General features: G+C 37.0%; 1 protein-coding gene across 1 annotated transcript in view; it reads right to left on the minus strand.

Moving 5' to 3' along the window:
• Positions 1–25,872, minus strand: part of CDH12 (cadherin 12) — a gene marked incomplete at both ends in the record, with an annotated part of 136,801 nt that overhangs the window by 21,879 nt on the left and 89,050 nt on the right. Inside the window, 2 exon segments of the mRNA XM_079533354.1 lie at positions 12,781–13,034; positions 20,147–20,334. Of these exon segments, the coding sequence (XP_079389480.1) occupies positions 12,781–13,034; positions 20,147–20,334 (442 nt within the window).

The following is a 25,872-nucleotide window of genomic DNA, read 5'->3' on the forward strand; positions in this document are numbered from 1 at the left end:
TCTGAAGATAATAGGAACTCTGAGCCATCAAGTAGTCAAATTCAGTTGCTTCAGACTGTTATACCATGAATAAATGATCCAGACAGCTGTCCTGCTGCTGCTATGGGATGTGTGATAACAGGTCACGCTAAGAAGGGGTGGGAGGTGGCAGTATGCACAGAAGGCTGTGGAACCTGTGACCTGGGCAATGTCCTTTGGTCCTAACAACGTAGAAAAAATTTCTTCTGCCCAGCAGAAATGGCCTTGAGAACTGTGGGGTACATTCTCGACAAAATGGTGAGCATGAGAAGAGCTTTTACTAAGCCAAGTTGCTAAAGGAAAAGTGAAGAAAAAGTGCTGCCTACAAACATTGTCACTGTTTTCAAAGAAGAGAAGCATACTGGACCATACATGTAGAGAAGCCATTAAGCTAAAGGCACTCAGACCAAACTTGCTCCTGCTTTACTAGCACACATGCAGAAAATCATTTGAAAGCACATTCAACTGAAAATGGCATTGAGAATAAAATGAATTAACCAATTCAGTGAACAATAACACATTTAACATTTAAATACTCTTTTTTTCTTTTGTTTTACTGTTCAACAAATAAGGAACAGTAATTAAAACCAGTCTTCTAAAAGAAGAAAAGAAAAATGAAAGGGGGACATTCCAGTACTTTTCATCTTTGTTTCTGGGTTGTTCCACATCATTCATGCCATTCATCAGTATAAATGGTCTTGTCTGTATTCCCATTTCTATTGTAAAACTGTAGCTAAAGCAAACCCAGATGGTGACTCTAAGAAAACCCAAATCGCAGATTTTCTCTCTATACACTGAATGATTTGGCTGCCAATCCCAATTTAGAAAGCATCTTATTACTCCAACAACCACATGATAAACCCAAGCAAGCATTGGAATGAAGCACTTTAGATGTTAGAAAATTCCTTATGTGGTGGGATAAAAAGATGCATCATTTTTAAGAGAAAGTATGTTTTCAACTATGCTAACTTGGGACAATTAAATACCACCTATCATATAAAAGATATGTTGATTATATAAAAAAAAGTACATTATAAACATAAACAAAAGATACTAAGATTCAGTTGGAAATTATGAGCAGTTAGGATTTTTCATAGTTCCAACACATACATAATTAAATAGATGAAAGAAAAATGTAAAACAGGACTGGCAAAAGGGTTGAGGGACTAGAAGAATGCAAATGAGACTTGAGATGTGATTTGACTACTTGAAAGTCCAAAGGAATTTTCATCTGTACCACATTCATGCACTGCAGCTAGAAATTAATAATCTCTGCATATAACTAGCTGTTGAGAAAATGGACCTCTGCAATATATTTTGGTCATCACATCATCAGACAGATATCAGAGAGAGTCCAAGAAAAACTGTCTTAGGTGTAGGCAGGCTGAATTTTAAAGAAAGATTAAAAGAGCTAAAATATGTTTAGCTTGGATAAGAGATGACAAAAGGAAGAAATGATAATTATCTACAGATAGCTGAAGGGCTTAAACACCATTAAAAGAAAAGTATTATTTAGTTCCTAGCAGAGGAGTGGAAGGATGAAATTAAGAAATAAAAAAATTATGTTATGCAGCAGAATATTTCTGGCAGTGATGTATATTACACTGTACAAAATGATACCAGTTCTGTCACTTGATACTGCAAAGTTAAGCTGGGTGAAGTAATGGAGACTGTACAGTCAGGGAAATTTCTAGAAAGATGGATTGAATAATCCCATTAGTCCCTATAATAGTAATGTATATGACACATACCAGGGAACACTATCTGCATGTGAAACATATTGTCACAAATCTGCACTATGATTCAGTTTGAAATATTTAAATTACAAACATATATACATTTTTTAAGATTGCTGTTACTAAAAAGTATAGAAACAGCAAATTGCTTCTAAAATGAGAAAGAAGACATTCATAGCTCAAGTCAAGCCTTAAAAGAAATTAAAATATCAGAGAAGTTTAAGCATGCAAACAAGTTTGTGTCCTTCAAACTCCCATCCTGACAATAAAACTTCCTTGCTGTAGTTCCTATGATTATATATTCATTGTGTAAATATCAAAGAAACATCGCCACATGTACATACATATGCACTTGATACATCAGTTCTTTACCACCTCACTGACTTCTGCTCTTCTTAAATGTAAGTGCTAAACTCTTCAGCTTCTGATGGCTGATAACTGGAAATATCTGAATTTCCAGTCAAGACTGAGGAGTGTTTGTCATAATTTTACTAAAGATGCAATCGTGGATTTTTAATACAAGTCCTCAATAGGCTACGCATGCTTAGTGAAGACATACAGTTAAAAAAAAAATAAAAAGTGAATGTTTTCTTGTGCTAAATGATAATAACCTGAATTATCTGTTTTTAGGGCTGAACAGAATAGATTATTAAATTATTCTTCAGGGCAGCAGCACTGAATCAATGTTAAGTAACTTTAGACTCTTTTTCATACTCTCATTAGATTTAAAGATTACCCTTGATCCTGAGTCTTGTGATTCTCTATTAAATCAAAAATGCTGTCTGAAAATTTTTACAAGTGCAGTAATAGTAAAAAAAGATAAAAAAAATATGAAATAATAGTAAAAAAAAAAGTAAATTACTTTCTTCTCTGCAACATGAAAATATAAAATAAGGCATAATATGCTATTCTCGAAACAGTAGCAGACGAAGTCTTTGCATATTACTCACGTTGTCCTGTGTTAATACAACCACAAGGCTCTTTCTCGTATATTTTCAAGTCCCTTTCCAAGGTACAACCCAGCAACTGAGTTTCTTTATGCGTACAATGTTCTATATGCATAGAAGATTAAATATATCTAATAAAGTAAAGTACTTTTTATCAACCTCAATTCTGGTAATATCAGCAAGACTTTAAAAATTAAATTGTTCAGTATTATGAACCTCTGGTACAGAAATTATATTCTTAGTAGTCTGTTTTTAATTTTGTGTTCTTTTGTTTAGAGGAAGCAAATCTAGTGAAACATATTTACTGTGCCACACAAATTTAATCTGATATATTCATAGTTACTAAGTGTTACCAGAAAAGGCTGAAGTTAATAACAGCAAAATAACACTTGACGTCTTGCTGTAAAATTTTCCTGTCATTAGCCAAAAAATGTAAAGGATGTGATAATGCTCCAAAGTGGCACGTGCTTTTCTGGAAAGTTGTCTTTTTTTGTTTATTTGTTTAAATAATTTATTAAGCCATCTCAGTTAAAGGGAGCACAAGCTCTTGTACCTTCACTGAATACCACTTCAGGCATTAGCGTTCTTGAGAATGCTGCTAAGGCATTAGCAGTCACTCCAAAGGAAGTTTCCTCTCAGATCCCACACTTTGGGTAATCCTCCAGATACCATCCAGATCCCAGAAGAACCACAGCTGCACAAACACTGCACATCAGACCCAAGTGATATAGAAAAGGGAAGGAATTTGTGCAGACTGGGAGAAGGAGCAAACCCTTCTTGTTAGATCGACTCATGCTCATCATCCTCATGTCTTTCATACAGCAGGAGATTTTCCACGTGAAAAAATTAATATAGCTTGAGTCTCCTGCATAATGCATGGTTGGGTTCACAGTCCTTCATATGTAGGTGCATATTTATGCATTTTAAAATCAAGATTAGTGATTTTAGCAGTCAGGAGCTTAGAGCTTACCTGATATGTAATGATTAGTAGGAGTGTAAACAAATTATTCTTTGCTTCTTTGGACAAAATGGAACATTATGCAGAATTGACAGAGAAGCAGTGGCTGCAGACACCCAGACTCTAATAATAGGCCAGAATCCACTGAGAAGCTTTTAAACTTTTCATAAGGCTTATAAATCTTACATAAGGATTTTCGTAAAACATGCTAGACAATATGAGAAATAAAACATGCTGCAGCTCAGTTATCAGCTTCTCCAAACTGTCAGTTCTGCCTGTTGACAAGTTCCAGTGCTTCCTCCCTGCCCTTCATCTAAAGATTTTTGTTCATCTGTTTATTAATCCTTGCAGTCAGCTCCATTTTCTGCTTTTGCATTTCTCATTACAAGCTGAGTATCTTATCAAAAGACATTGCCACATCAGAAAATGCATTGTCTTTATTCAGTTTTAACATCATTTTCGCTGCCTCATTGAGCAGGCAGAATCACAGGACAGCATGGTGGAAGGCAGCTCTGTCCTGCAGTTTACTTAATCTTCAGTTATTTGGAGGAGGAAGAACATAGTAGGAATGTGGAGCTGCAGGAAACACACTGGGTTCAACCCCTTCCAACTCTTCAACCTGAATTTTCTATACTGCTATGGTAGGAAAACATGAGAGCACTTACTCTACCAGGACCACAAATTGTAGATTCTGAGCACCGTTTTACTGAATTTGTGAGGTGTGGATTTGTCTATCGTGGTGCTCCCCATGTTGTGCTGTGCAGCTCTACAACCCAATGGCTGGAGGAGCTGCTCCAACTTAGTGAAGAGCTACTGCTCTGCTGTGTTTTGGTGGGGAAAAGGTCTGCTATGCTGGGTGTCTGGATGTACCTCAGTACTGCTATCAGTGGGTGGAGGGAGTGTAGAAAGCTAGGGTGCAAATGAAGTTAAGTGCCTCCTGCCTTAAAACCCTAAGAAAACAGGGAGGGCAAAGGGATCTGGGATGCTACATCAGATGTTTAGCTTTTGTAGAAGCTAAAACTTCATTTTGCACCAGCTGCATGCAACCCAAGCACCGGGGGATAGAACAGAGAAATGAAGCTGTGTTATGCTGCCTTGGTCCTTCATTTAGGCTGAAATGTTTTACTGTTCAATAAAGTGCTAAGGCAAGAAGTAGTACAGCTCTTGTAAACCTAAAGGCATAAATTCAACAAGAACAGTCTTTGATCACTTTCCTTTTGCATCACATAAATATTAGCTTTGTTTTATATCTTTTGGATACTAAAATCTGAATAAATCTTTCCTTTTTCTCTCAAGGCTGAAGTAAAGTGTTGAGACAAAGCTCAAAACAGCAGTCATGCTGACTCCAGAGAAAACTGTGGCTCAGTGGAGGATTTACCACTTGCTTGGATCCTCACCTGGGACTGACCCGGGCCACAAGTAGATCCAAACAAGGCAGCACACAGTGCAGTCAGGAACTGGAGGCTATATTGTTGCTTCAAACCCAGTTTGGTTAAATGTTTATAAAGGGATGTTTATAAAGGGATATAAGGGATTATTCAGGATGGCTCTGCCGCTATGAGATTAGCCAAGCTTTCCTTTATCAGTTCTCCTGTGCAGTCCTTTGCTCATGTAATGAAACCCAGAATCCACAGAGAATAATGTCACTGTGGAGTCACCTTTACAAAGATTTCCTCATGAGAGCCTCAGGTAGAAAGTTCTTGATGAGGACATCCTTGATTCCCTATGGCCTGGTGGCCTGACACAAGCCATGTCAAGTCCAGTAATTTGCCTCTAAAATTGATTCTGCTCTCCTCCTATATGAACTGGAATTTCCATGTCACATTTCCTCCACAGTCTACATTTTTTTGTTTCTTACTGCCTCTGCAACATTCCTTTTCTGTTTGGCCATACTGAACCTCAGCACTGTATTCTGTTTAGCTTTGCTCCTCTCACATCCAGAGCCATCTGGAATGATTCTGTGCTATTATCCCAGCTGGAAAGGGGAAAATAGAAGCACATGAGATCCATCCACAGGTCTGCAATCAGTGTGAGACTGAAATTTCTTTGCATGTAGATCCTAAAACGTGTCTTTGAAAAAAAGCTGTTTAAAGGACGTTAAAGAGCTTACAAGCAAACAAATGACCAAATATATAAGGAACTCTTGCTTAAAGGCAATAATTATTTAATCACAGCCATAAACTAGATCATTTCAGGTCAGAAAAGTAAAGATACGCTTACAAACAACTAAAGGAGAAATTCAGACTGCTAGAACTTGAAATCTGCTTATATCACAATGGTTAAAATATGCATTCTTATGGAAAAGGCCATAAGATCTATAATTAAAAATACTGGGAATCTTAAATTTATAACAGAAATAATATTTCAAGTTTGACTCTGTTTATGACTGTGCAGAATAACCAACTGACAATGTTACATGAAGCAGATAAGCTTTGCTTAGATGTTGGTTTAAGACCTGACCCTTCATAATTCTCTTTGTGTTGAGCCATGAGAAGTTCACAGCTTGAGGTGACATGGCTGCAACCATTAAACCTCTGCTTTAATCTCACAATTGCTTTTTAGAATGTTTGAAAAATCCATTGCTGGAGAAATTTGGAGTAACAGCTCTTGATCAGAAACTAAAAAGACTATTATATGAGCTGAAATAAAATGACAGTTTGTGCTCTGGGATATGAACCAGCTTTGTAAGATCACATCACCAGGTGGTACAAGTGCTGTGAAATAAACCAGAGCTATTACAGTCATATTGCTTCTTTCCTTTCTTTCTGGCTTCTTAGGTATTCTCAGTTAATTTAAAAGCTTTCCCTGCCAAGTTCCTTTTTTTCTGCCTTTGAGCTGAATGTACTCTTGATTTTCAGCATCCATTTTCTCCACAAACAGGTCAATCACTGAAAGCAGTAGTGCCTAAACTTCTTACATACTTTGTCTACATATACTTTTACTTCCAAACTCCTGACTTTCAAAAGCTTAATATGATTGCATATGCCAATGGGAGTTCACTCGCTGTTCTTCACAAGCATCAGTAAATTGAGAATTTCCTAACTATAAATAAAGGTTACCTGCCTTCGTCAATTTTAAACCCTGATTTAATTTGATTTTGCCTTGCTGGATTTGGGAAATAAAATTTGCAGCTGCAACTGCTCCAGAAGTAGATCTAGGGAAAATAATAATAATAATTGCGTGTCAAAAGAATCCTAGCAATCTGGTACTTGTAAAGATATAACTTTCCCCTAGCACACATTTGATTAGTTGGGCCAGAAAATATTTACCTTTACTCCATGTTCCTGCTAGTCTTATAAAAACCCACACAGACCAAAAAATTAGTCTGCATCTGCTCCAAAATGCGAAGGAGTGTTCCACAGCTAAAGTCTCTGGCTGTTCGCAGTGTACATGCTGCAATATCACACAAGGCCAATGAATAACAAAATGTTTACCATCCCCAGCAAGGAACGGTGTGTGTTCCCTTCAGCCTTAAGGCTACATATTTCAGACTAAGGTTAAAACAAAACTGCACTTTTCTTGTAGTGGCTACAGGAGCAGCTCCATTTGATTTCTGGAACAAGGCACTGCAGTTCTTCAATTGATATTACTGTGTCACTTGTCAACGAGCCACGTAACTGAATGCTCTTGGGTACATATTCTATTGCAAATGTGAAACAAAGCATATTAGTGTAAACTGTTATGAAAGGAATTAATATTACACTCATCTTGCTTCACAGTAAAGTCAAAGCAGATACTTTCCATTTCTGTGACTGCTGAATAGCGGGAATTAAGCTGAAACAAAATGATTGTTTTCAAAAGACAGTTCATAATCAGAAGATGGAGATTTTTATGGCTTGTCTTGAAGAGCAGTCACTTTTCTCTCAGATTCCTACAAGTGTACAGATGCTGAGCAGGAAGCCACCTCATTGAGCAGAATAGGATCTGAGACTGTATTGGGGAGGAATGTATGGGAGAAGGAAGATGGAAGGCAAGATGTGATTGTTTCAGGTCATGAAGACAAAGTGTAGAAGCTAGAGAACAGAATTCAGGAAGGGGGGAGAAATAGGAGGAGGAAGTAAGTTAGTTGTCCACCATTGCTTGAAGGTAGGCAGATGGAAATGTGTATATATAGTACTTGAATGATCGCTGAGCCAAATGAGACTTCAAATTAGGGATATTGTTGGGGAAGGATCAAATATGACAGTATCCCTTGGGATACAGGGAAAATAAACTTTTTTTTTTTTTTTTTTTTTTTTTCTAGAAATGTAGAAATAATATTTAAGTATCCAGAACAAAGAGGAAAAAATGAACAACCCTCTGAAATTTTAAAAAAAAAAAAAAAAAAAAAAAAAAGGTATCTGTCATTAGCACAAGGAAAAAAGGCAGCAAAGTGGGACTGTAAGCTAAAGGGATGTGGCTCAGGAGGAAAAAGAAACCAGGTGAGCAAGAGAGAAAGATGAACCCTAAAATAGGAGACTGGTATTAGATATATCATAAAAGATAGAAGAAAACAGTAAGAAGATTAGAAATGATAACAATCTGGAGCAGGAGCTGAGACATACTGGTGCAAGAATCTGAATTGGTTAGACTGGATAAACTAAAACTTAAAGCAGAGGTCTGAAAAATAGTTGAGGAGACTGGGACTTCAATAAAGGTAATGGATGGAGTAGAGCTTGTGTGGTGACAGAAATAGACAGGACAACAGAACAGTGTGTAGAATTCACTAGTGAAGATAAAAACCAAACCAAATTCCTAAGTCCTGCCATCATTTATCTATGCAAAACCAACTGGCAGTGTCTCCCTTGAGCACAATACCATGCAGAGAAAAGTAGCTCTTGCTTAATCTGCTATTAAATGCATGAGGTGCTGGAAACAAACCTTCCAGTTTTTCCATGTATATATGCAGCTATGAGAAACATTTTGATGTCATAGAATAGGAGTCATTGCTTTGAAGAAAAAGCAAATATAAAAAGTGCACATACACACACAAACAATTCAGAAGATCTATGGGATTAGAAATTCGAGTAATATCCTGTTACACTTTAACTTTATCTTGCCTGTGCTTGAACATTAAAAATACAGTTTAAGGAAAAAACTTATTATTTCTATTTTCCTAGTCTTTATTTGACAAAGCACTGCACTGTGAAAACAGACCCTACCCATAACAATTTCTGAACCAGAGTGAACTAGTTCTGAAAATAAATAAAGCTTTTTCTTTGGAAGCTCATGCTGGCAAAATCGTCTTGATGCCAAGATACTGAGAGAAGGACTGACCTGTGTCTAGTACATGATTTATTTATCTTTTAATATCATGGTTCCCTGATTCTAACCTTGGGCAGGATAATTCAGTTCCCACAGCTTTCTTACTTTGAGTGGTTCTCCTGGTTTTTAAGACAAAGCTCCTGAGTCAAACAGAGATCTGAAGGGCAGTACTATGGCTAGGAATATTATACCCATTGTAATTGGAGTCATATCTGGGGTTCACACCAGGAGCAAAAATCCTTTCATGTCTTATGCCAGAAGATCAGACCCTAGGAAATCTGACAACTTCAAAGGTGTTGGTGTAAATTTGCTAAACTTCACATACATTGTTAGATAAAGTTCCCTATTCTAGATAGCATTGCATGTAACACTGTTTTGCCATTCATTTTAATTTGTTGTTGTTTAAATACCTGTCTCTAGCATCCATAAAGTATGTATGCATGTAGAAGTGATTTTTGTAAAGTTCTAGCATCCCTTGCACCAGAAGTAATGAATTTTAAAACATTTGCATACTCATAAATAACACACATTATCATGAGCTTCACGACATGTTTTTTTTTTTCCCCTCATAGACAATTTACAGCCATTGCAAACAAGGAGTCTGAGAACAGCATGAGCTCATTGTTCTTTTCAGAAGGTCTTTGGGATTTCTAATGTCCGCAAAGTACTTAAGACTTAATCTTAGCGCTTACGCAGATCATTTCTTGCAGCACTGTGGAGAAAATAGAAATTGACAAAATAGCTCTTCTGAGATAAATAAACTCCAGATTTAATGCAGTTTGAAAATCAGGTGCTGTGGAGTAATGCTCCAAAATAGCTTCAAAGACAGTCACCCTTGCAGGTGTTGAATACTTGTGGCCCCTTTTCTCCTCATGCTTAGTTTCTTGTTTTTTACTGATTGTGTGCTATGCTCTTCATTTTATCTTTCCTAGCAAATACCATCCAGCAAAACAAACTTGTTTAAAATTCCTGTTCTTACAACTTGGTTCCATTTACAGGAAAAAAGAGAAGTATACAGTCCTGAATGTTTTTAATGGCTTCCAGCAAAATATTTTTCTTACAGTCTTCACTCTTACTGTTATCTCCCCTTTCCTGATAAGTCTAGCTAAAGAAGTTTTTGTCAGATGACATGGATTACATTGTTCTGCTTCCTTTCATGTGAGCTTTGTTTCCCAGAATTTTGCCTTCTGTTGCATACAGTGCAGATTTGTCTTTTTTCCCCATCTATTGTTTGGCAGGTTGTTGACTTTGTTGTCATTGTAATGGGTATCTTAATGGCCAAACTGCTGTAGGAAAACATTTCAGAGAAATTGAACTAATTGGTATAGAGACTATGCCACCCAGAAAATGGCATGGTCTGTTGCCTCAGAGAACATCACTTGCTTTTCCATGTTTGTTTAGATAGCATATTTACTTGGAACATGTTCAGACTCCTCCTTAAAACATGGAGAAACTGTTGCATCCATTCTTTACATCTATGAGACAAACTACATTTTAAACAGCTGAAAGACAGTAATCTCTTAAGGTGAGCTTCAAAATTATAACCACGTGCAATGTTTTGAACCAAATTTATGTCTTTCTAACTTACAATCATTGAATTTCTTCATATGTATTAAGAATATTAAACTCATGGACTGTTGGTCGCTAACATAACAGTAAAATTTTTTTACTTGGAAAAAAAGTCAGCACTTGAATACAGGCAATTTCTTCCAGGGCATAAAATCACAATCAGACCTGTATTGGATTAGTACAAGGTTTATCACTGAATTCGAACTGCAGAAGATCAAATTCAACATGGATTATCAAATCTATCCTCAGATAAATGAGAACTAAATAAGAGATTTCAGGATGGGCATGTGAAAATTTATAGAAATTAAAGTCATCTTAAAAAGCTGGACTAAGAAAACTGCATTGAGAGATTTCTAGCTTAATCTTTACTGGATGTCACCTGGCTTGCTGGAACCAATCTCTTCTCTTAAAGCGAAGTACCTCTCTCCAAAGTCCACTGAATACAGTGTGAGACGTAATTCTAGGTAGGAACAGGCCCCTCTAAGAAATCTCTAATAATAGATCATAGTTCATACCTTTCACTCATGAGCCATCTGAATTCAGTAAGTAATGCTGGGAGTAGTTCTGTAGTTTGCAAGTGCTCATGGTCAGTAAGTAGAAAAGTTAGGCTGGAATACAAGACTATTTTGTAATATTCCTCATTTTTTAACCATAAATGAGAATTTGGACCCCCAAATAATTATTTCAGGATTAAAAAAATTCGCCTGAACACCTAAGAATGGCTTAGGATTCAGTATTACTGGGCTCTATGTATGGAGAAACCACCTTGAAATGGTGATATCTCCTGTGTAGTTGCAAACCAGTATTTAAAATACTTGAATCTCCTAGCAGGGAGTTGTGTAGAAAACAAACAGATCTTCCATTGAGAAATGATGATTCTGCTGTCGTACAAAAAACTGCTCAACAACGTGATTACAGAGATTGCTATCTGGTTTCAAGATACAACGTTGTTTTCAATGACACAGTGGGACTATTTTGTTAGGCTACCACTGGGGGAAAAGGTTCCCATCATTGCCTTTGTTGTAGAATGTCTTAATCCTTTGTCAGGACAGCAATGTGACACAGACCCATGACTAAATACTTTTCTGTACTAGAAAATAATTAAGGATGTATTTTTTAAAAAACGGGAGCAAACAACAATAGTAATATTTAAGCAACATTTAATAGTGGGTTAATGAAGCAGGAGCTGGACACTTTCACATTACATTTTCTCAAAGGAATAAAACAGATAATCTAAAATGCATTTTGCGTTTTAGGAATATCAATGCTGAGTTAAAATATACATAGTTAATAAACATGGATTATGTTAAATAGTCCAAATTAAATTTGTAATCAATTATTTCATCTGGAATACAAACTTTGAATGGTTATGCATGCAGTAATGTCTGTATACTTCATAGCCAAGAGTAACATTTTATTATTTGATCATAGTTCCATCTGATAAACATTAATATTCAAAAGTTGAAGACTTCTATTACATCTGTGGTGTTGCTTTTTACATTCTGCAACTGAAAATATTTCCTGAAGTCAAGTAGATCCAGCATAAATTTGTACAACCAGCATAGATTTGCACTGGAAGTATGCATAATGACTTCCTATACCTTACAGTATTTTTGCACAGGAGCTTCTTTGTTGGTGCATAACTCTGGTTTGCTTCAAAATTTCTAGCAAGGCTGGAAATACGTGAGCAAAATCAATACATTACATTTGTATAGTAGCTCCTCTCTCTCTCTCTTATTTCAGAAAAGCAAGCTATACCAGTAAGCAGAAGGTTTTGCTGGCAAGCTAAGGACTGCTGAGCACAGCCATGTAGGTCAGCAATCACATCTTCACCATCTCAGCCAAGACAGATGTAACAATTATTTATTAAAAAATTTGTTCTTTGCTGGAAGTAAAGACTGAGTGGTTTCTGTGAAAGGGGCAGCACTCGCTGTCACCTGTTGACACGGAACGTACAGCCTGCTTTTTCACTTTTCAGAGCAGCTTTTGTGTAAGATCCTGACATCAGACAAAACGTTTTTACTTCCTTAGTCTCAGGACACAATCTCTGAAACTGTGTCACTGCATGGTAACTTGTATGATCTTGTATGGTACAAAACTACCCACACTTAATTATATTTTTCCAGCTAAATAATCTAAACTAGCATTTCTTTTCAATTTTGTTTTGTTTTGTTTAGCAGCATTTACCTGTCACTGTGACAGACTTTAAAAAATTTCTGTCTTCTTCCTAAGCTCTTTGCTACTGAATCCAGTGTCAACAGCAGTTTGGGCTGCCTGAGAGTGACTGAAGGAGGAAAAGCTTTCTTACCTAATCGAACTGCTGCCAGCATCGAGGTCTTGTGCTGTCACTGCCCCTATGATTGTCCCCACGGGAGTGTCCTCATACACCTCCATTGTATACAAAGGCTTGCTGAAAACTGGAGGCTCATCCATGTCCAACACATTTATCTTGACAGTGGCAGTGTCTTTGAATGGACCCACTGAGTGAAATCGATGGTCAAGATGGAGATTGGAAGCCTCTACTTTAAAGGTATATGCCTTTTTTGTTTCAAAGTCTAATGGCTGTGGAAAGAACAAAAGCAAAATATCAGCCCTGACTAAAAATTAAATTTTGCAAATTCACCGTGGTAGGATTAATCTGTTACAAATTAAGATGTCTTCAGTGTAAACTTCAGCTTCTGTACTGATCATTTAAATTTGTTTTGTAGTCACTGAAGAAGAATAGACAGGACATCTCATGCTAAGGTGGTTTCTGAAATAGTCTAGATTGATCTTGACTGCTTTTTCACATTAAAAAGAAATCAGAATGACAGACATGGATGTAAACAGTTTCTGTAAATGTCTGAAATTAACTGTCTGAAGTTTACCTTTTGCAAAAGAGCTATGTGCATGCTAGTTGGAGATCAGCATTCACAATTTCCATGCACAGGCAGTAAGCCATCCCCAGTTGATCTAGTTCATTAACAGAAGATTTGAACTTCTTTTAGCAGAAAAGGGAAACATGACAACAGTATAAATGATTTCAAGTGAAAACCCTGCTATAATAATGGGTCAAATCAACTTTCACATATGATTTGCAGTGTGAATTCCTGTAAAATAGTTATCTTAGCAGTGAACTGCTATTCAAGAGGTATATTTGAGAAGCACGTATGTGGAAAATGCAGTCTTTAGTCTGCCTTAAGATCCAAGGTATAACTGCTACCACCTTGAAGGCATCATAGCAGCTTTTGTACCTATCTGAGTTTTTGATGGAAATGCATTCTTCAGTCAGGTTGTTTTCATATGGGTTTGTGCCAATATACGTCAATTTAGTATCTTTGGTTTTAGAAAAGCAATCATCTTGAAACCTCAATGCAGTGATATTTAGTTGAAAAGACACAAAAGCTTTATTTTCAGTTAAAGGGTTTTGCTGCATTGGCTTTCATGTTCTTAATATTAGTTAAGGAAGATTTTCCTGACATCTGGGTAAGACTGGCACCTAGTGGCTTCTGCCTATAATTGTCGAGATAGAAATTTTCCAAATGTGAAAGGATATCTAGAAAAGAGGGCAGGATCACAAGTGTAGGAGCTTTAACATTTTTTTTTTAAATTTATTATTTTTTTCTCTAGACGTCATTACCACAGTGTTTCCAGCTATTTGTCACAGCTGGGATAGATTTAAATTATGCCATTTTCTGTCCTTTACACAACAAGACATAATTGACCAGATGCCTGGTTGGTGTAAATTGAGGCAGCTCCATTAAAATCAGTGGAGTTACTTTGATTTACATTTGCTGCGATGCTAGCATAATGCTTTAAAATTCTTATGAAAAACATTGTAATTTTAATAGAATGCATGGTCAGAGTTGGGGATTTATAATTAGCCATTCTAGAACATATGTCCTAGAAATAATCTAGCTTAAAAGCCAAACGCTGCTGACCAATCCACTGTCACATGGAGCCATCCTTCTACAGATAAAATTCCCAGTAAAAGCCAGTATGAGTTCAAGCATCATGACTACAAGAAGAAGAAACTAAGGCTAAGAAGCTAAAGGTAACAAAAACAAAACAAAACAAAACAAAAACATGGAAGGTCTTATTCTCAAGTGATGAATCCCTTAACTATTGCCTTTGCTACAAAAGGACATGCTGATTCACTGTCCAAATCGTTCTCATAGTCTTCTTTCAATTTCTATAATATTCATGTTCACTGTTGTATATTACCAAAAAATCCCCCCAAATGAGCAAGCAAAACAAATCCTTATACAGTAGATTGTAATATCTATTAAAAAATATTTTAGGAGAAGAAAACCTGGAGTTCACAGAACCAGTCTGGAGTGGAAAATAAGTAGTTAAGAGGGGTTAAGCTAGAGATAAAGATTAAAACAGAGTAAACAAGAAATCTAAGCTCCCGGATAAATAGTAATTCTAACTGATGCCTTGCTTGCATTGGCCATACCCCCTCAAAATGCACAAAACCTGATTCCTCTTATGTTCAAGTATATTTGAAGACAGGTGTGTTAGTAACAAGAAGTGATTTAAATGTGGTCCTTGAAGGCAGAGTTAAAGGCAGAAGTACCAGTTCCTGGTCCATGGGAATGCCCAGTACACAACTTTCATGATGTAAGGAACACAATCCTTGTCTTGGGATGGACAGAAAGAAATAAAATTCCAGGCAGTTCTCGGCATATTTTACAGCACAATATCTAGAAACCAGACACAGTTTCTGCTTTACTTATCTCTCCCAAGTACTATGAAGAAATGCTGTGGTACATTTTTGAAAAGACAGGTTGCCAAGAAAGAAACACATTTTCCCTTTGTAATGTAAGCAACCAGTTCTCTCCTTCTGTCCTCCTATGGACAGATAAATATAGTTGGAGGTTAAACAGTACTCAAAGCGCAGATGGCATTCAAAATAAGAAGACACAGTCTGAAAGAGCTGAGCCATCACCACAGGAAGGAATCAGTGACAGACTCCCACAAAACAGCAGACTATAGCCGTTTAATATACAGGAGATTGACCTGCAGCTCACATGCCTGTGGAAAGGTGGGAAGACTGCAAGCAGTAAACAGGATTTAATTTCAAAATGAAAAATATTTTGTGCAACATGTCATGCAGTAAATGAGTATGGTTTAAAATGATTGTGTTTGTGGGAAGGCCATCTTCTGATCAGTTCTGTACCCAGTTTTGCACAGTCGATCCATGCATATACATACTGACAGTCTCAAGTTTTGGCATTCATCTGTTATGCTTAGAGCCTGCCTTTGAAAACAGAAAACATTCAAAGTCTGCCTAGCTCTCAGAAAAACAAAAATGGGTTTTTAGTTTTGAAGATGTTAGAATAGCATTTATTTATATGCCTTATTTAATAGATTATCACTAAGATCTATGAAGGAAATGAGTGATTGAAGCCTAATTTTAGCAGATAGTACCCAGTTCCATGTTCATTTACAGTCTGGAAAGCTGTTAAGGATACAAACCAGTAGAATGTTAGGGAGAACGTTCCATTCTTAAAAAAAACGTCTTGAAGATTAAGATAAGAGATAATTATAGAAAAAAAACCAAAACATAACAAAAACAACAACAACAACAACAACAACAAAAACAACTGTTTGACCAAGGCTTTCATTTTAGAATAAGTAGGATTTTTGCCCAGAGTAAACAGCACTACAGATAAAACTAAGGAAGCTTTTAACTATCTGTGGACTACTCAGCAACTATGGGAGTACTTCTACTTGATACTCTACGTGCCAGTGTCAGAACGGATGTATGTGTCCCCCTCTATTCATTCTTGTCTTTTCTGTCATGGCTTTAAGCTGCATTATGCAGTTGCATAGTAAAATGCTATCAGCGTATACACAGCTGTGTGCAGCAAAGGTGTTTCACAAATCCCAAAATTAAATAACACATAAAGACAAATCACATTATCTTTCAGTCAGGAAGTACCATGAACGGGTTTGTTTAGTATAATTAGGAAAGCACAGAAAAAACTCTAGTTTAAAAATAAATTTCTTTGTAAACATTACGGTTTTCTGTACTGAAGATAGTGGTGAAGAAAGACTGATACGTGCTTCTCATTTTATTTGTACTTTTAATGCATTTTGCATCTTGTATCTGTATACACATAGATTAAAGAACTGAAATAGAAAATAAAGGGACAAAAATATAATAAGTTCTAATGAGAAGCACAGCTAGAGCATAAAAAGGACTACCCTGTAAGCTTAGTCTTCACAAAGAGGCAGGGCTGAAAACTCCAGAAATTTCTGGAGACAATAATATTGTTTGTTATATAGCCATTCATGATCTACAACTACAACAACAGAAAAGCCAAGGAAAGAGACTGTAAATCCCAAGACCTATGATTAGTTATAGGCAGCAGAACTGTGTTCTGCATTGAGAGGAAGCGAGTGCTATCTTAGACTTGTCTTCCATACTCTGTCTCATGTGCCTGTCAGAAAGCCTAGTAATGCTTTCCACTTAAAAATGGGCTGAGTTGTTATATGTGAAATGCAAGCTATTAGACCATTCGCTGCTGTGCACTGACACTTTTCACTAGTTGTATTTCTGCAATGGATTTTAAATAGCTTTAGTAAATAGCTAGTGCTATGGAGTATGTTAGTTAAAGGAATCTCCGGGTCAAACAGAAATATTCATCAGTTGTAGAGCTGAGAACACACAGTTTAAAAAAAAAAAAAAAAAAAAAAAAGAGAGATCTCTACAACAAACCTACAACAAGCGCAGCAGATCTGGTCAAATCTTGAGTGCTCAGACATTTAATGGAAAGTGGGTAAAATGAATGTGTGTTTTGTATGCAGAGAAGGGGAGAAGTCAACCAGCATCTGGGAATCTCCTGTTTGCTCCCTGAGGAGGAGTTGAAGTGTCATATTTGGAGTATAGCACATAGGCAAGGGAGATGCTTCCAGTTACTCATGACCATGTGGCAAACAATTTTTGCAAAAAATATGTAGCATGGAGAAGGAAAAAGGGGCTGCCTTCAGCAAAGCAGGACTGAACCTGGAAGGAGACCAGAAACATCTCTCTCCTGGGTTTTTGGGACATTTTGGTTAGAAAAGTAGTGTCTGAGTCAGGGTCAATACTTGAATCCTGCCCAATTTCTGGCTTATGCTGAGGCTTCTGTGCATTTATCCTTGGTTTAATTAAAGCTAGGGCTAACTGTGCAGCAAAGTTTGGATCCTTCTGTTTTCTATTTCCTGCTGTATGTGGTCTTTATAGATCTCAGTTCAGAAAGAACCAGGAGCTTGTCTAGATCTGACTTTTTCATCTCATACATGGGAGAACTGCTCTATGCCCACTATACATTGGTCCAGAGGAAATCAGTCCCTTCTGGCTCCCCACTTCTTTCAGTTTACGCTCTGTGTCTTTTTTTGAGTAACCAGGTAGGATGACAGGTATTACATAAGCATAAAACCCAAAAACACAGTAGAGGACAGGGCTGGACAAGGGAAGAGACTGGCCATTCTATCCCTAGTATGCCAGATTCTTGTATCCTAAAGCCAGACAATTCCTCCTTCTTCAGTTCAAAATATGATTTATTCATTTATTTATTTACTTATTTTAAGAAGGAGAGGAAGCAATTACAGTACTATCCACACAGTGGTGCTAAATGGCATTTTTATCATTTCTTTGGCGGAAGACAATAAAATGCAATCAAATTTTAAAATATGTAAATAGTGCAAGAGCAGCAGTAATCAAGCTTATATTGGATCACAGCATGCAAATAAACTAGCAACCCAGATGAATGATTTAAGACATGTACCTTGCCCAGCTTTAGCTGGTCATGCTTATTCAATGTCTGAGACACTGTAAATGGGCTTTTGTCGCCAGCAATTCACTTAATGTGCTGAAAAGAGCAATTTGGCTTTTTGTTAGCAAATGTTCCTTCCACCAATGTAAACGTAGTCCAGGAAGGCTTCCGCTTTCTTGATTTTGATAAAGAAATGGCTCCATGGGATTTTTTGCCTAACAATGGAATCAAAAGGCATCTGTGCAATGGCTGACATTTTTCTGCATGCAAAAAAATTTTTAGGAAAAATATAAGGAAAATTTATAAATGACAAAGATGTACTTGAAATGGCTCAGTGATGGATTACTGCAGTACATACAACATTGGAGTATGCTGTGGTACAGAAACAAGTGCTGATTTGCTTTTAAAGCACACTTTTCATTAACTGTTTTTACTGAGTATTACTTATAATTCACAGTGTTGATCCTATTCATTCGCTGACTCTGATTTAAAGAATTACTTAAGTACATACCTAATGTAAGTACTTGTGTCATCCCAGAAGGTCAAATAAGTGTTTTGAAATTGCTTCTTTGCAGGCAAATAAATAGTGCTGCTGCAGGTACAATATCAGTAGCATGAATTTTAGTAGTTGTCTATTGAAATGTGAATGTCCAGAACTTCTGAAAATCTGGAAACTACAACCCATGAAAATATGTCTGTATTGCTACAAGTGTAGAAAAGATTAAAAGACATCTGAGCTTAAGAATCTGGACTGCTTTTGTTTAACTCAGGATCCAGCACAGAAATCGGATGGATTTTGGGTGATTCCAAAATGTCTTAAACACCTGAAACATTTATGGATTAGTGAAAGGGACTTTCTGCTTGAGAAAAAACAAACAAACAAAAACAAAAACCACAAAACATGAAGGGTAAGATCTAGGATCTATATAAAGGCACTTATTGCTGAAGAATCCATGTGTTAAAATTTATCTTTTTTTCATGCTCCTGCATAGAACAAAGATAGTCTCCCTGATCTCTGCAGCCCATCACAGTTCCCAGACTTGTCGTGATGAAGATTAGGAGGGTACTAGGATCATTATTTTTTATTTTTTTCCTCCTCCATGTTTTTGGCACAGAATACACTCTAACATAGATTAATACTCTAACATTTCCATCTGGCAACATCAACCAACTTATTGATTACAAGATCCTCCTGCTATTACAAACGCACTCTAAGGTTTCAGATATGCTGTAAATTATTACTGGAAAGACTAAACAAATCAGCAAAATGAATACAATGAATAACTCTAACATATCTGTATACAGCATTCATTGCGTTATTTATCACTCCCCCCTCCACCACTCAAATTGTGGGTCAATTATACATCCTAAAATTCCTATAAAGTGCTATTGGTTAAAATGTGATCGTCCTTATTTTGGGTCTCTCTTCGTGAATACTTTAATCATCACATTCCAAACAATGTTTATTCTCTCTGTCTTTGAAATCAATATATTTAACAATCTTTCCTTTTATTTTTTTTCTTCTAGTACATAGAGACATTATCAACAGCTAAGTTGGGGTTTACTCCCTCAAATGAATATCTGAAAATCATCCATTTGGGACAGTAAAAGGAGACTGGAGGTAGGACCAATGGCTTTGAAACCATCTGCAAGTCTTCTAATCCAATTAAGAATTGTGATCACCAAAGTATTGAACAGAAGTTTAATTATTAAAAATAATAAGCATAAAATGTTTAAAAAAATCAAACCAAAATGCTTACAAATAAAAAATGAAATATATGATCCCAAATGTAAAACATTACTTCTTCACTTAATGTTCCGAACCACAGTATTCCCCCCACAGTTTTAAAGCAAATACTTCCATAAAATAATTCTTTCTTAGCTTCTCATTTAAGCCATGGGTACACACAACACATCTTTGCCACATACCTTTTTAAGTTTGATGACTCCTTCCTGGGTGTTCTCATCTGTTGTGATGTCAAACAAGTTACCTCCATCTCCTGGAACTATGTTGTACTCAATTTCTGCATTTTCCCCAAAGTCAGGATCCACAGCTCTGATTCTTCCAATAGCAGAACCAACATGAGAGGACTCGGGCACTTTCAAATGAAAGATACCTGCAAGAAAGTAGTAAAATTCAATCTCGAGATAAACAACGTAGCAAAAACATGGAGCCTGTACAAAATAAACAGACATAAAACATCCAATTGAAATAATGAGATCAAAACCCCAAAAGTTTAGAGGATACAAAGGATTAGATAGATCAATGTGTTACCCACCTTTTCCCCTACTTGCTCATTTTGGAACAATGCGACTGCAGGGATCTTAGCATCTTTCTGTCTTTCTGTCTCTCTTTTTGTAATTTACACATATGATCGACTCAAGTGAACTTAATTCTACTTGCAGACGGCACATGTTTACAATGAGCATTTACTTCCTTCTATGTTCAATACAGTTTTTAGTATCTGAATTCTTATTTTATTTGAGAGCACATATCTATGCATGTCAAAGTACTTGAAAGGAAAAATTCAATAGAAAAAGTGTTTCCACCCATTACCGTAATACTCAGTATTATGACATGGGAAGACATAAGTTTTGTTCACCCATTGGCCACCAGAGAGCACACTTAGTAAAATTACAGGGGCAAACGTAAATCTCCAGCTCTGCACATTTTTATTTTCCGCTTATTTAACACTAACAGTAGAAAAAGGTAAAAACATCCAGAAAAGCATACACTTTTTTAGGAATCATTAACATGTAAGGACAAAATGCTGTCATTCAGAGAAAGAGCAATTTTGCAAAAGTGCTGGTCATAGTGATAAAAAAAGCAAGAAGCAAAGTCTGCAAGCACTTTGAGCCAGTCCTGACTTCAGTTCCATCAGGAGCTGCCCTCAGTGTTTGACATCATGCAGATGCACAGTACTGTGCAGGGCGGAGGCCTACCTTCCTCGCCCTGTCGACTGCATGTTTCATGGTCACTGCTATACTCCTGCAGCTCCATCAGAGCAGCCCCATCAGCTTAGCAGAGCACTGACAAAGACTTTGTCTGTTCCCTGCATGTGAGAAGGCAGGAGGGCATCTACATCTCTTTCTCAGGACTACAGGAGGACAAGCTTCTGTGAATAGTGGGGTCACACTGAGGGGACATGTCAGAGATTTCCCCCTGGCAGTTGTTTAGTCACATGTCCCACAACAAGGTTCCGAGAAGCTATATATCTGCTGACAGGAGGACAGATGACTTCCACATCCCGCAGCTGAATTAAACAGCATACGCTGCTCCTTGTTTTTTACTCCTTACAGTGCATGCTGTGCCAGCTTTTTGCTTCTTGGTATTTCCAGGTGAAGGAAAATCTGACATTCACATTGCTGGACTAAGAGCGAACCTGCTTTTCTGTGAGCTAATAGTTTGAACGAGAGTACCCATTTAATTGACTCTTGGGTTGCCCTGAAAAAATGATTTTTGTCTGCTTCCTTCCCCTGTAACTCACTTTACATAGTCTATCTGAAGGCAGTACTGGTTTTATTTGTTTGAGACAATCCCTGTAAGCAAAGTCTGCCTCTGTTAGCTCTGCATTTGGACATTATCATGTGTGGCTTTGTAGCATTCATTGACTGAACTACTAAAGATTGCGTAATTATCATTTCACCATTTTATTCTAAAGTAATGCAATGCAGGGACATTTACATTTCTTGTTTTAGCTGCTGGAAATGAGCACCTTGATGTACAGTGTTATCAAGACTGCGTAGCTATTCCTTAGTTGTATTTTAATGACTCTAACAAAATTTTGATGTGGTATGCAGGAGACAATCACAAATCCTACTGTGGCATAATGTCATTTGCAAATATGCTTATTACTGTGTGTCTGCTGTGGAGATTTCTTCAAAGAGGTGGAAGAAAATATACCCAAGAGGGCTTCAACTACACCTGAATCCCTCTGTTACACTTTCACTGTGTAATTTCAGAAATGATGTCCATGTCTTTTACAGACACTTGTGCTCATCACAGAAGTCATTGCTGCAGTGTATGCTCTTTACTGACAAATTTTTGGTGAACATAAAATGTAAGAGCATTAGATTTTTCCTTCTTTGTCTTGTTGATATATTCCTAATGAACCGAAGAGCGCTCAGATTCATTAAAACAAACATTTCTCTATAAAATATTATACCTGGCTGTAAAACGTATCAGACTTAGATGAAATCAAAGAAGCACTACATTACTCATTTCAGATTGTTTAGGCCTATATCAGTTATTTTCAATGACTTGGCATTTCATCACTTCCAGAAATTCAACACCAATAAAGATAGGGTCATGCAGATTAATTTGAAACTCTGAAGTAATCCTCAACTCTGCCAGAGTCAGATCTCTGAAGATGCAGTATGTAATTACACTGCCAGCCTTCTCTAGCAATAGCGCTTTCATAGTGTGTGGGAACTACTAATTGTGCTATTTCACAACATACTACTGGAATAAAATAAATCAGAACAAACAATGTACATTGTTGCCAGCTCAAGGAGGAATTTCAACAGGATGTAATGCATAGCATGAAAACCCTTTTTATCTTCAGAAAACAGTCTTTGTAAAGAAAAGAAGACATTTGGAGTATTTACACATGCTGGACATAAAATGTACCGGAAAGATTATTTTGCAGATCCTTAATATTCTATTTCCAGAAGGCAGTACTTTGTGCTGTGAATTTGCTATGATATTTAAGCATTATGCAATTTTTATTGTCTATTTCTCCAGTATTGACTACTATCTCCATTTGCTGTAGAGATACACTGAAACAAGCTTTCTGCTTCTGAATGTGATTATGATTCTATGATTCTATGAATGTCCTGAAAAATTTATTCTCTGCAGTTTCTATAAATTATGGGACAAGGATCTTGGACAAACTTACATAGCACTGATTATATTGCTTAAATATTTCTATGAAATTTTGCAGATTCTCTCATGGATCTTCTAGTTGCATAAATCTCCTTTTAATGCTTTTTTTTTTTTTTTTTTTTTTTTTTTTTTGTCATTTTGTTGCTGGATTTCTTAAAGGATGAGCAGCCATGAGGAAAAGGACTTGGGGATCCTGGTGGATAAAAAACTGGACACAAGTCAGCAGTGTATGCTTGCAGTCTGGATGGCCAACTGTACCCTGGGCTGCATCAAATTGTCACCGGGGTGATTGTCCCCTCTTCTCTGCTGTTTGATGCCCCATCTGGAGTATGCATCCTGGCCTGGGGGCCTCCAACACAAGAAAGACACAGAGCTAATGGAACAGGTGCAGAGAATGGCCATGAAGTTGATCAGTGGACTGGAGCACCTTTGCTATGAACAAAGGCTGAAGGAATTGGACTTGTTTAGCTAGGAGAAGAGGAAGGGTCAGGGACCTCACTGAAGCCTTCCAAAACTTGAAGAAGCTTGAAGGAGGGAGATGAGATGAGAGAGAATGGTTTTAAACTAAAAGAGGGGAGATTTAGGTTTAGATATTAGGAGGAAATTCTTTACTCAGAGGGCAGTGAGGTCCCGGAACAGGCTGCCCAGAGAAGTTGTGGATGCTTCATTCCTGGAGTCGCTCAAGACCAGGTTGGATGGGGCCCTGGGCAGCTTGAGCTGGAGGGTGGCAACCCTGACCATGGCAGGGGGGTTGAAAGTGATCTATAAGATCCCAAACTAAGTCATTCTGTGATTCTATGACTCATTCTATGAGTGACAAGGGGTGTATCAAAGGAGCAAGACCTTACTTCCCTCTGACTGCCCTGAGAAGTTGAACTTTACAAATTTCAGTGATGTGTGCATGTCTGAATAATTTACACATAGAAAACCAGTGGCAATGCATACTGCATGGTCAAGATTTTGCAGTCTGTCAAAAACGGAATCTTAAGGAAAGCAAATAATTAAATGATAGTTTTAAATTTAAAAATCATTTATCTGTTGATGTGCTTAACTTATGAAATATGTCACAACTAAATTTCAATCACACATAGTGAAGAATCCAAAGCTAGAGAAATGAAGCCCAATGATTACACAGCTTAAGCATGTAGACCTTCCTATATCAGCCCTGCCTAGTATCCTGTTATCCACACTGAAACTTCCTTGGAGTTTCAGTTTGAGCAGCATCAATGAGGATGATAAAATGAAGTGAGTGATGACACTATTGATGCTTACAGAGCCTCAAAAACATTCAAGAAGCTCAAGTGGAGGTGAGCTAACAGCTAATACACACTGCTGCAGAGCTTCTAAAACACAGTGGGAAGAAATGAGAGATAAGTGACAGGTAATCAGTCATATTGACTGAAATTCAGCACACATTTACAGTTCTTTTGACATGACTAGATTAGTTTTAGTTCTTAAGACTCAAAAGCTCTGGGACTTGATTCTCACTTTCAAAGGTGCTTTTCTGGAGTTTTCTTGTTTTCCCACAGCTGCAGGTTATTGGTACATCATCACTTAATAAAAAAACCTTTCAATTCCAATGAGAATAAGAAATGAAATCCATCATTGTATCTCGTGAGTAGAATAAGCACTAGGAAGTAAGCCAGGTTAGTATCTAAGGACTTTGCATTCAAGCAAACAGCTGATCAGTAAATCTTATCTGAGCATTTTTCTCAACTGTCACTCTACATGTACTGTGTGCATATGAGATTATCCTCCACTGATTCTTCTTTGTCTATATTCAATTCTGTTCCTTAAAAATACTGCATTGGAATTAACCTCGAAAACACAAATGTTACAGTCAACAATAGTGAAATAAAATAATTTGTCTTTGATCAAAATCTCTACTGTTTTCTCAGGGAAAAAACTTCAACTGTGTATATTATAATAATATTTTGCAAACCTAAAGAACAAAATTAAACCAAATGAAAAGATTTCCTTTAAAAATAAAACTAGTATGAATACTAGAGCTATTTTATCTTAAATTGATAAAAACATTTCAGGTTTTATCCTGAGAAGGTCATAAGGGCACCAATTTCTTTCTTTTTAAGAATAATTCAAAGCCAGTGGCTCATCTTTACATGTCAGTATTATAACAGTGGAGTAAGCAAAACACAGTATACTGTGAATACAGATACTCAGTATATTTAACCTATCACATCAGCTACTGCTAATCAACCGATCACAGTATTTGGTGTGCCTGCTCCTAACATGAGGAAGCTGTGACAGCACAGAGATGTACTAATTCCTTTCCTTGTTGCGTCCCTAAAGCCTGTTGGGCCTGGGACCTTGAGCAGGGAAAAGAAAAAAAGATGGGTTTTGTCACAACATGCTGTGATGCAGCTCACATCACCTGACATAGGCATAGGTAGAGCTTCATTTATGGCAAGACTTCTTCCATCTCCAGCACCAGTGCTCTGAGGACAGCCTCATTAGATATAGCATAATTATTTTAGAAAACACTCAGGTCTCTGCTGTGGATCTCTATGTGTACACATAGCGTGGACTACATTTCCCTAGGCTTTTTAAACTTGCTAAGAGCCTGGACATTATTCATCATAAAAGAAGCAGAAACAAAAGTCCCTTGGTGTTTGATCCTACCCAAGGAATGGGTGATGCATATGATGGACTTTCTCCTCCACTAGCAGCTCCTGAGCAAGACCCTGCCAGCCCCTCAGGTGAGCTAAAAGGTTAAATTCCTGAGTTCCTCTTCCCTTGCTAGAAGAAAAGA

The sequence above is a fragment of the Tetrao urogallus genome (genome assembly GCF_951394365.1).
Source record: "Tetrao urogallus genome assembly, chromosome: 3".
Classification (NCBI taxonomy): domain Eukaryota; kingdom Metazoa; phylum Chordata; class Aves; order Galliformes; family Phasianidae; genus Tetrao; species Tetrao urogallus.